Source organism: Electrona antarctica (genome assembly GCF_951216825.1).
Source record: "Electrona antarctica genome assembly, chromosome: 11".
NCBI classification, from domain to species: Eukaryota; Metazoa; Chordata; class Actinopteri; order Myctophiformes; family Myctophidae; genus Electrona; species Electrona antarctica.
The window spans coordinates 37,609,735-37,620,919 of NC_136792.1; the positions used below are offsets into that span (position 1 = coordinate 37,609,735).

General features: G+C 43.6%; 1 protein-coding gene across 1 annotated transcript in view; it reads left to right on the top strand.

Moving 5' to 3' along the window:
• Positions 1–6,520, top strand: part of LOC306932140 (max-binding protein MNT-like) — a 33,298-nt gene extending 26,778 nt beyond the window's left edge. The window contains exons 5-7 of the mRNA XM_079513842.1: positions 1,194–1,386; positions 3,715–4,346; positions 6,060–6,520. Coding sequence (XP_079369968.1) covers positions 1,194–1,386; positions 3,715–4,346; positions 6,060–6,428 — 1,194 coding nt within the window. The 3' untranslated portion in view covers positions 6,429–6,520. The remainder of the gene's footprint in view (positions 1–1,193; positions 1,387–3,714; positions 4,347–6,059) is intronic.
• The last annotated feature ends 4,665 nt before the right edge of the window (positions 6,521–11,185 follow it).

The window sequence follows — 11,185 nt, forward strand, 5'->3', positions numbered from 1 at the left end:
GTACTGTACTGTACTGTACTGTACTGTACTGTACTGTACTGTACTGTACTGTACTGTACAAGGCAAGCCCTCATCCCTAGACTGTGTGTGTCTGTCTGTGTGTGACACTTGGTGGTGAACAAACGCTATAACGCAGAGCCAGGGTATACTTAATAAACTTGTGGGTGTGGCTGGCCACATAAAACATAATTTTAACAATTTCTGTACACTTTTTTGAAATAAATCTTCCTAGTAGCCTATAACCATAATACCTGTTATACCCCGTCTTTAATTTAAGGAAAAAAAAGTATGGAGATATGAGGTTTCTGCACCAATAGCAGCGATATGAAGAACTGTGTTCTCCATCGAGGGTGTTATGAAAATATGTTTACATGGTGTCATGGCTGTTGCGACATGGATTATTTTAAAGCAGATTATCATGGATTCACAAAATAGGATAGGAAAAAAAATATTTCCCCAACGAGGAGTTAATGGCGGAAGAAAGGAAGATTTCAGAGGCACTGTTGGTGGTGCTTAGAGTCCTTTTGGCTGGCTGGTGGCTTTCATAAGAGCTTATGAGCTTTAATTCATAAAGTCAAAGGGATGATCATGAATGTCATTCCGTTGCAGAGGAGAGCCACTCAACAATGTTGTTATGAACTTGACAAAGGGAGACGTCATTGAGACACGATGACGAGAGAAGATTAAAACCTCTTCCTCTGACCTGACAAGAACCCCCCTCCCACCACCACCACGGAAAAAGGGACTTAAAAAACAATCCTTGCAAAGCAAATGATGTTCCTTGATGGGGTTCCCTATACGTTTGTTAACATAGCATCAAAAGCAGTTTAATCACTTTAACCCCATTTAATACTAATCTACAATAGCCGATCTACAAGCTGCTCACAAGTTCAACATCTTGTGATGCGACATGTTTTGAGGTTGTGTGGACTGGAGGTTGATGTGGGGTTGCGGCCAAATACAGATCAATTTGGCCGTCCTTGACATGAAAATGTTTGAGAACCTCTGGGTTAGAGGGCATACAAAGGGACGGACAACTGACCAGTACCAGCTCAGGCTGCTAGTGGTCAGTGTTCAGACATCACTCTGACCGGCACATGTCAATGCTGCTGGTCCACTCCAAAACCCATATCACTTTCTGATGTCCTGTCTGATGGTTTTTTTCCCCCTCTGCTTTGTGTGTTATTATACAGACCTTAAAGCGCAAGGAGAAGGAGTATGAGCACGAGATGGAGCGCCTGGCGCGCGAGAAGATTGCCACGCAGCAGCGTCTGGCCGAGCTGAAGAACGAGCTGGGCCAGTGGATGGACGTGATGGAGATGGAGCGCGTGCTGCGCCAGACGGTGCAGCCCGAGGAGGACCAGGCCTCCACCTCCACCGCCTCGGGTACCTTCTACCGCACTGTTTATGGGTCACAAGTAACACCTTTATTTATATATATATATATATATATATATATAAAATTTCAGATGAAATAACACATTTTCATAGATTAAAAACAATTCCAACATTTTCCAAAAGTATTATAATAAATAATAATAATAATAATCTAAAAAAATTAAAAATAGGTATGAATTAGGCCATGGACTTGCAGAACTTTTAAGGGTCCATTTGGTTCCTAACTTCCACCCCCTGGAAACCCTACATTTAGAACCACCGTTCTGCAACAAGGGCTTTGTATGTTGAAAACAGATGTTATTACAGACCATATGTCATGTGTTATTGTTGATACTTGTCATCGTCAGTGGTGGAAAGTAACCAAGTACAATTATTTGTACTTTACAATACTTTATACTATAGGCCTACTACTTCTACTCCACTACATGTTAGAGGCAAATATTGTACTTTTACTCCACTACAATTATTTGACAACTTACTAGTTACTAGTTACTTTGCCAATTTTAATTATATATGAACCACTTCAGCCCTTTATTTCGGCCATTTGAAAATAGCCAATCTACAAGCTCACAATGCGTTGCGATGTGACGCATTGTGAGCTTGTAGATCTGCTATTTTCAAACGATTTTCAGACATTGTATATACCGTACATTTGAAAATGTGTGAAACGGGATGTCCTGCAAAATGAGTACTTTCTACTTTCGTACTTAACTCATTCATGGCCGCTGTTGTAGTGTGGCAGATTAATGAAATAATCGTTTGTGATACAAGCATGAAATTTGGCACAGGTACTCTCTAAGGGCCACTCTTATGGAAAAACTCAAAATTCCAAGATGGCGACCATTTTTTTTCAAATTGTATGTGACCATACCATTGCAACCTATATAAGGCAAACTTTTCACATTTTCAAGTAGCATGTGATGAAACTGTTTTGCACAAAAACACTCCTTGGGCTAAAATTGGCCATAGCCGTCATCACAAATGTGATGAGGTCAGCATATTTGGGCATATTTGGCTGTTTTTTGTGCAAAATGAATGCTTGCAATGGATTCAGAATCATGAAAACACCCTAGTTTGACACGTCACATGCTACTTAAAGCGTAATGAAAATTTGAAAACAATGGTCGCCATCTTGGGATTTTGAGTGGCCAGCGCCTTTTTCCATAAGAGTGGTCCTTAGAGACTATTTGTGCCAAATGTCATGCTTGTATCACAAAGTGAACGATTCTTATGATTTAGGGCAGGCCATTAATCTGCCCCACTATGCTATTGCCACCATAGACTCTCGTTCTATTTCGCTTGGAATACTCGGCTGTTTCCGGTCCCTGAAAAACAGCTAGCGATCTTCCGCTAAAGCTAATGTGATGATGGTCTATGTAAGGCGTCATTCAAAACCCTGATAGGGTTGCGTAAAGACCCGCCCCCGCCTGTGCACACACTGTCCAGAGCGCCACTGCCGTGTCAAAACTCTCGGACTCTAAATGTTTGGAGCACCCTGAGTTGTAGATATTTCTCTGCCTCAGTAGTATGGGATGCTTGCTTTTTGTAAACGTCATTCTTTTGGTCAGGTTATGTTAGTGTAGTTAGTTCATGTAGTTTTCATAATGTAACCATTATTTTTCATGTTTTGGTAGGATTAGTGTTTGTTATTGATTTAAGGTTAGGTTTAGTTTGTTTCTTTGTGTTGCCCCATAGCCTTTTCTTTGATTAAGAGCCAACACAGAGCAATATTTCCCACCATGGACTCGTAGTAACCTCGCGTCAGTGAGTGTCACCAGACTTTCCACCTCGGAGGACAGCCTGGAGCAAAGACCGGCATTGTTGGTAGGCTAATCAGAGGCAGACGGGGGGCGGGTCTTTACGCAACCCTATCGGGGTTTTGAATGACGCCTATTTAAGAGTCTTTAGAAGCATTCATAATTGAAACGTGCGGTAAACAGGATTTAGTATTGAGCCGCTAACATCGGTGCGTGGTTTTATCCAGCTCAATCTGAGCCGTAATTTTGAGATGACAGCATTGTGTCAGGCCGCCATCTTGAAAAAGGCAAAACAAATTGAGCACAGAGCTGCCGATCTGGCACTGCATTAGGGTAAATATGATCGAGATGATTATTAATTAATAGAAAGCTCAAAAAAGCGTTGGCCACCTGGGATTTCATGAAATACATGTTAATTAAGTACATTTTGATACCAATACATGTGTACTTGTATTCAACTTTTACTTGTTACAGAGTACATCGACATGTCACATTGCAGTATTGATACTTTTACTTCTAGTAAAAAATACTTTTTCCACCTCTGGTTGTCATCCTGCAGAAGGGGAAGACCTCATGGACGATGACCTGGACGATGCCACCGCCCCCAGAGTGCTGCCCTCCGCCCCCAGAGTGATTTCCCCCGCCCCCAGACTGCCGCTCCCCTCCCCCAGACTGCCGCTCCCCTCCCCCAGAGTGATTTCCCCCGCCCCCAGAGTGATTTCCCCCGCCCCCAGAGTGACTTCCCCCGCCCCCAGGATGATTTCCCCCGCCCCCAGAGTGCCGCCCCCCTCCCCCAGAGTGCCGCCCCCCGCCCCCAGAGTGATTTCCCCAGCCCCCAGAGTGCCGCCCCCCGCCCCTGGCACCACCGTTGCCTTACCCACCACTCAAGCCTTGCAGCCGTCTGTGGCCCCCACCCTGATGTCCACCCCACCCACCACCACCCTGCAGGTCACACAGCACGTCTCCATCCAGCACCAACCTCTTCATCATCCTCCGTCCTGGCCTGTGACTCTCTCTCCCCAGCAGCCCCTGTCCAGTAAGCCCACCGCTCCCTACACCCCCAGCGCTGCAGCCCCCACCTCCACCCCAGCACCCATTCAGAACGTGCACACCACCCTGCAGCCCACCGTCATCGCCCACACCGCAGCCTCCCACACCTCGGTCATCCAAGCGGTCAACCACGTCATCCAGGTAAGGGCTGTAAATAATCCATTGTGTCCTTTTTTAGATAAATCAAATAACTGAGAATCCGCCTTTTTTCTTCCAATGAATCGGCTATCTGCATTACTGACAAACCTTTAGTTTTTACTGTTTTAAGCTGAATAAAGAAGGCACTGGAGCAACTCAGGTGAGTGCAGCCTTTTTCCTTTAATAGAACAGGGCACAAGGCAAGTACGGCAATGTTTCAATGTCTTTTAGGCCCAAACCACACCAATGCAATGCCTTGCAACTGCCATTGGGGATCATGGTTTCATGCAACTACTCACAAGGGGTTGCATGGCGTATCATTGGTGCAGTCTGGGTCTTGATGACCTGACAAAGATTTAATAGACATAGGATCGCTGTGTTCTTGCCTTGCATCTGGTTAAAGAACACAACGTTCCTATGTTGAGTCCATTGTTCAGATGATGAATCTCTGATCTGTGCTTAATTCATTCTGGGCGGGAACCCCTTTTGGTGTTTTAACTAAGCATTATGTTATACTTTAGCTATTGAAAAATAGCAGATCTACAAGCTCGAGTGGCGCGCTACGAGTTTGTAGGTCTGATATTTTTGAAAAATCGTGAAAATGTGGCGCAAATCTTTGAATATAATTATATTCTTTCAGAAGACTTTTTATTTATTTCGACGTCAGGCCTAAATGGGTTAAATAATAAAAATCACACGTGTGAATTGACGGGCACCTTGATTTTTGGGTCCATGTTGATGTTCTCATGTCTGTTAAAAATTAAATACATTTATTACAAGATGTATATCAACCAGATGACGTATTACGTTGTCATTTACTGCCCTGGCCTAGACAAACATTAAAGTCCATAGACTTGGCTGGCTATGACGTCACTTTGGAAAGCTATGCATTGGAGGCCACCTCAAAAATTAAAAGTAGCAGCTTGAAACACTAAACTTTGCAGCGGTTGACATGTACTGGTACCATACACCACCCACGCTCTGGGTGGCTGCTTTGTATACTTAATTTTGTCAAAGCTGTTTACGTGTTCTGTTTTTTGATGAATCATGTAATAGACATCCAAACACTGTCATTCTTGCCTTGCGCCCTGTTCTATAGAGGGTATGCACACGCATAAAGTTAGTGGCAAATCGAGTGGCAACGTGAGTTTAATGTTGTTTAACGTCATTCAATGCAATCAGATATGACTTTTCTGTTTAAATGTGTGGGCTGTTATGGCCAGAAAGTAGTTTTTCTGCCACTCAGTAGGTGTTCCTGCATAACTTCTGGCCGGGTATGATGATGTCACGCGCATACCCTCTATTAAAGAAAAAGGCTCCAATCATCCGAGTTGCTCCCAGTGCCTTCTTCATTCAACTTTACATGTGTCTTCTGAGATGCACCGGACTAGCCTGATTTAGGCTTGAGACACGTTGGAACCTCCCTTTATTTTTTATTTTTTTATTTTAGTGTATTTTATGTATGTCCAAAATACGGATTGGTTATTAGTGTGGTTGCAGTAGGCAACCAGGCTATAGTAATTGCCTGACTTTATTTCGGATAAACATTTTTTTATAAAACTCATATAAACTCATGTGGGTCAATACATCATTCATCATCATACTGTACTTAGCGAGCTGTTCGAAGGAAATTGCAACCACACTTTTCCCCATAATTGCACCGTTCTAGTTGTATTATATTATCAATTATCAATGATTTTTCACCCCTACATCCAGGCTGGGGGTCATAAACACATCACCCAACTGGTGCCTTCCGCCATGGCTGGTGGCGTGCATCCGTGGCCGCCTTCCGCCGGCCACATCACGATGCACCCGCTACCGGTCGCCCACTTGAGCCAGCATCTCCCCACCCTGTACCCGCAGCTTGGGGCGGCCTCGCAGCCGGCCATGGTGGGCCACATCACGCACACCCTCACCCACGCGCAAGTGAACGGCACAGTGCCTGGCCAGCTCACGACCACCATGGTGGGCAAGCAGGCGGCGGTGGGCACCCAGGTGTTGGCCCACCACCCACAGCTGGTGGGTCAGACTATGACTATGGTGACCATGCCCTCCTTCCCCGTCAGCACCCTGAAGCTGGCCTGAACCCCGGCCTTGTCAGAACCAGGCCGCCAGGCAGGCGGGCCGAAGACGCGCCCAGTTAAGAGCCCACCTCCAGGCTGTGGGGGAAACCGCAAGGCCCCTCATAACCAAGACGGCCACCGAGCCCACAGAGAGAGAGGGGGGAGGGGGGGGGGGAGCTGGGGGGGAGACATGCCGATCCGCAGAACAAACTGCATTACAACTCGAAAAGCATTAACCGCCGCTGAAGATAAACTCGGAACATTCCAAAAGGACGCACATAAACCAGTTTCTGCAACGTTTGTGTCCCTGTGGTTTTTCTCAAGAGGTGAATGCAAATCTGGATACCGAAGCAGAGAGGGTGTCTGCGAGGCCGATGGCTTGCGCTGGTCATGTGATCACGTGGTAGGATGCACGGCGGTGGAGAGTCCAGGTATTAGCTGGTGTCACGAGGATGCATAGAGATAAGGTATCCTCATGTGCCCCTCCTCACTTCCCACGTACAGCTGCAGATACTGGAGCAGTAGTTTAGAATGATGACGAGCTCCGTTTTTATTGAGGATGGCTAGCACCACCGCTGGCCTTGTGACAAGTTCTGAACAAAACCCAATTGTTGCCACTGTTAATTTTCTAAACCACCTAATCCCTGTAAAATATAATGGCCAATCTACAAGCTCCAATCTACTTTATCTATTAAATTATGATATTGTCAAACATAGATATCAAACATCGTCTACATTTTGCGAAAGGAAATGCATGTATTGAATTCAGATGAATTATCTGACCATATTGAGCAGGGATAAAAAACCGAACGTTATCCCCACAAGCCATAATGAAGGGTGGGGGATATCAAAAGCAGAGGCATGAAGAACCCGGCCCCTTTGCATGTCAATATCTGTTTAGGTACCATTCATTTGGCACAGATCCACGTTTGTGTGTGTGTGTCATTCAGTAGTACTAGTAGCCTGAGTCTGTCTGTACACTGTGTTAGGGTGATTTATACTTAAACGTTGCACGCCGGTGTCATGCACTGAAAATATCTGATCTATAAGCTCACATATTTTCTGCGTATATGGGTGCAACACATTGAGCGTTGTTGGTGTGACAGCATAGAGTCAGGGTGTGCATGGCGCCATAACAGAGCACACTGAAAATGTGATCACAAGCTCCTCCTCCTCTCCAGTGGAGGCACGTGGCCGGCGGGTGAGAAAGAAAACCCGGGCCTGGATTGGAACTCTCTCTCTCTCTCTCCCCCTCTCTGAGCCCTGCTGTGGTATCCACTACACTACAGTATGCAGTAATGCTGCAGCATGCAGCACTTGCACCCCCTGCTGTGAGAATGCCACAATGGCCTAAAACGAGGAGGAAAATGAATGTAAACTTTTCTTTTTTCTGCTCATACTTATTTGAAGTTGATGTCACCACATTTGTTTTGAGATATGATAGTTATGATATGATTGTTAGGAACCAAATGGATGGCAGAGTTCAAACCAACTCTAAAAGAATGCAATGCTGAACGATATAGAATCATAGAAGTTCTAGTGACCATTGTGAATGGCCCTTTACACCCGGTGCGCTTGGTAACTTTGGTTCCATTTGTTACCTCACTCTCAGAGTTATGGGGTGGTCAAACTATTTCTTAAATTGGAAAAAGGTTTGTTGAGAACCACTGCATTTAGATTGCTTTGAATTTGATTTCATCTGCATACAAATGTGGAGACTATTGATAACTGAACTGTTCTGTGGACACTATGAAGTTCCATATCAAGTCAAGTCAGGTGGTGAGTGGCGACACAACCCTATCATCATTTTATCATTTTATTAAAAGGAAGACGCTGTGCTGCTGTTCACTAACACAGAAAATGGCAGTTATTTACTAGTTAGCGATGGCTATATGAGTTATGCTTAAAGGACAATCATGCCATTATGATGTGAATTCCTCATTTCTTACACAACAAAAATAATGCTCTGTATTTGTACTTTGTCCATGTCAAATGTCTAAGAGACACTACTGTATGTCACACTATGTTACTCACTGTCACTAGTATGTCACTATGTCCATGTGGTTCATCTATGTCCATGTGGTTCACTAGTATGTCACTATGTCCATGTGGTTCATCTATGTCCATGTGGTTCACTAGTATGTCACTATGTCCATGTGTTTCATCTATGTCCATGTGGTTCACTAGTATGTCACTATGTCCATGTGGTTCATCTATGTCCATGTGGTTCACTAGTATGTCACTATGTCCATGTGGTTCATCTATGTCCATGTGGTTCACTAGTATGTCACTATGTCCATGTGGTTCATCTATGTACATGTGGTTCACTAGTATGTCACTATGTCCATGTGGTTCATCTTTGCACATCAGCAGTTGATGTTACTTACATTGTGTTTACTTACAGAAGGCGAGGATGGCCAACATTTGGTTGGGCAGAGAAACCTTGTATCGCCACGTTTTATACAGGTAAAAGTTCTGCTGAAATCCAACATTTATTTTTCGAGGAGGATGTGTCCAGTCAGGGTAGTAGCAATACAAAGGTTTCAACAACAAACAACGTATAAAACCAAAAACAACAAATAGAGCATTACAAATAAAGAGTTGTCTGTATGTGGGGTTTATAAATATTGAACCAATGGAAAGTATTAACAAAAGAGTAACAAGGGAGCTTGTGACTACTACAACTACATTGGTTCCATTGGAACACAGGTTATTTTTTCATTTTGAGTCTGAAAACAAAAGTTACGGTTTTGGACATACAAGGTTTCTGACCCCTTCATATTGGGTGTTTACTGTTTAGGGTAATTTTCATTGACTTACAAATTCTGATTGTCTTTAGAGAGGATGACTGTGGACCCCTGGCTTTGTTGACCAGGGGTCTGTACTCGGCCCCCTCATTTCCCCCCACTATAACACATCTCTTTGCTGAAAATAGCCGCTCTACAAGCTCACAGCAAAATTTGAGCGCATACTGTAGATCTCCTAATTGTTTTTCAGAATGTTTGCCTATTTTCACCAAATGTCGGCACATTATGTCATGACCAGAATAGGGAGGCTAGGGTTCATGTGGTTAATTATGCAGCAAAGCTTAATATTTATGCTTTGATGTAGGCCTAGGAACCGATTTCTGCCTGAGCGACGCAGTCGTCAACGAAGCATGAAGTAGTGACCAGCAGAACACTGAGGCTACGTACATATAGCATCCTATAATAGCTCTGCTATCAATGAGCTTTATTAGGTGTGGTTCTGTCTGGCCCAGTGTCGGGACCAGACGTTGAAAACCAATGAAATGGCTGGCACAGAGAGAAATTATCCATCTCTATGTATTAGACATGACACTTTACAATGATAGCACTGTGATACTTAAGCCAGGAATTATAAGCCCCACTTTGAGAAGCTAAACAGAGGTCACAACTGCAGGGCTCCCCTAGCTTAAAACAGTGACTGCCAACCTCCCAGCCTCCTTTTTTATATCTGACAAAAGCTGAGACCCCCCCCCCCCCACACACACACACACACACACACACGCTCGCACGCATGCACCCACGCTCTTGTTCTTTTCAACCATGTTAACTGCAATAAGCACTATTTACTTCTCATACGATAAAAATAGCTGATCTACAAGCTTACAACACGTCACAACTGTGGGTTGTAGATCAGCTATTTCTGCTCTTATTGAAACCTTTAGAGAAATCTTGTAAAATGTATTGTGTACGCAATTTACAACTTTTTATTTTATTTTAGATTGTGTGCAACATTTTAAATTTGGGACTATACCTCTAAACAGACTAGGGGCCCTATCTTGCGCCACCCTTATCCCTTATGCCTAAACTTATTTGCCATTGTTTACTACTTTGAAATAGTTCAACTAGCCGATCTACATCGACACGTTGTGAGCTTGTAGAAAGGCAATTTGAACTATTTTAAAATGTTTTTTAAAATAGTAAAAAATGGCAAATAAGTTTAGGGATAAGGGTTAAGGGGTGGTGCAAGATATAGCCCAAGATATCATGTCGCACCTAGGGGTGCATACCACAGGTTGGGAAACGCTGCAATCTTTATGGTACAGTATGCTAATACAATACAATAGCACATTTACATCCTATGTTCAGGTAGGACAACTACTGGTTGACAAGTGGTATTGCGTTGACCTCAAATGGGAGGGGGGACTCGCCTCACTTACAGTTCTACAGTAGAAAAGTCCTTCACAGGACATGAAAAGATTTAGCCTTATGCCCTGTTTTCAAGTGATATGTCCACATTTTGTGACATTTTTGGTTGGAAACATTATGAAAATAGCCTGCCTACAAGCTCACAACGCGTTGCATTGTGATGTGTTGTGAGCTTGTAGATGATCTGCTATAAGTAAAGGTTTTGCCTATAATGACAAAACGGGGAATTCAGGTTTGGAAGTGGTCGATCAGAATGTATCAAATCTGTGACTGAATACAAAAAGAGCACTTGTTTTCTTTTCCTTTTTCCTGTGTTAAGTGTAAGTATACAATATACATTAACCACTTAAACCCCATAGTTGTGCGGAGGCCCTATCTATGCTAGTGTCTTTTCTGTTTTATGTGATGTTATCGTGGGGAAAGCTTTTACTGAAAATAGCCGCAGTGCGACACGTTGTTCAACGAAAGCTTTCCCCAAAATACGGATGCTGGGGTTTAAGTGGTTAACACTTAAATGTTTTTTTGTTTTTGTTTTATACAATAATGGTTGCCTGTTTCACCTGCAGATGGAATAGTTTTCCCTGTGTACACTTTTGTTTATTCTATA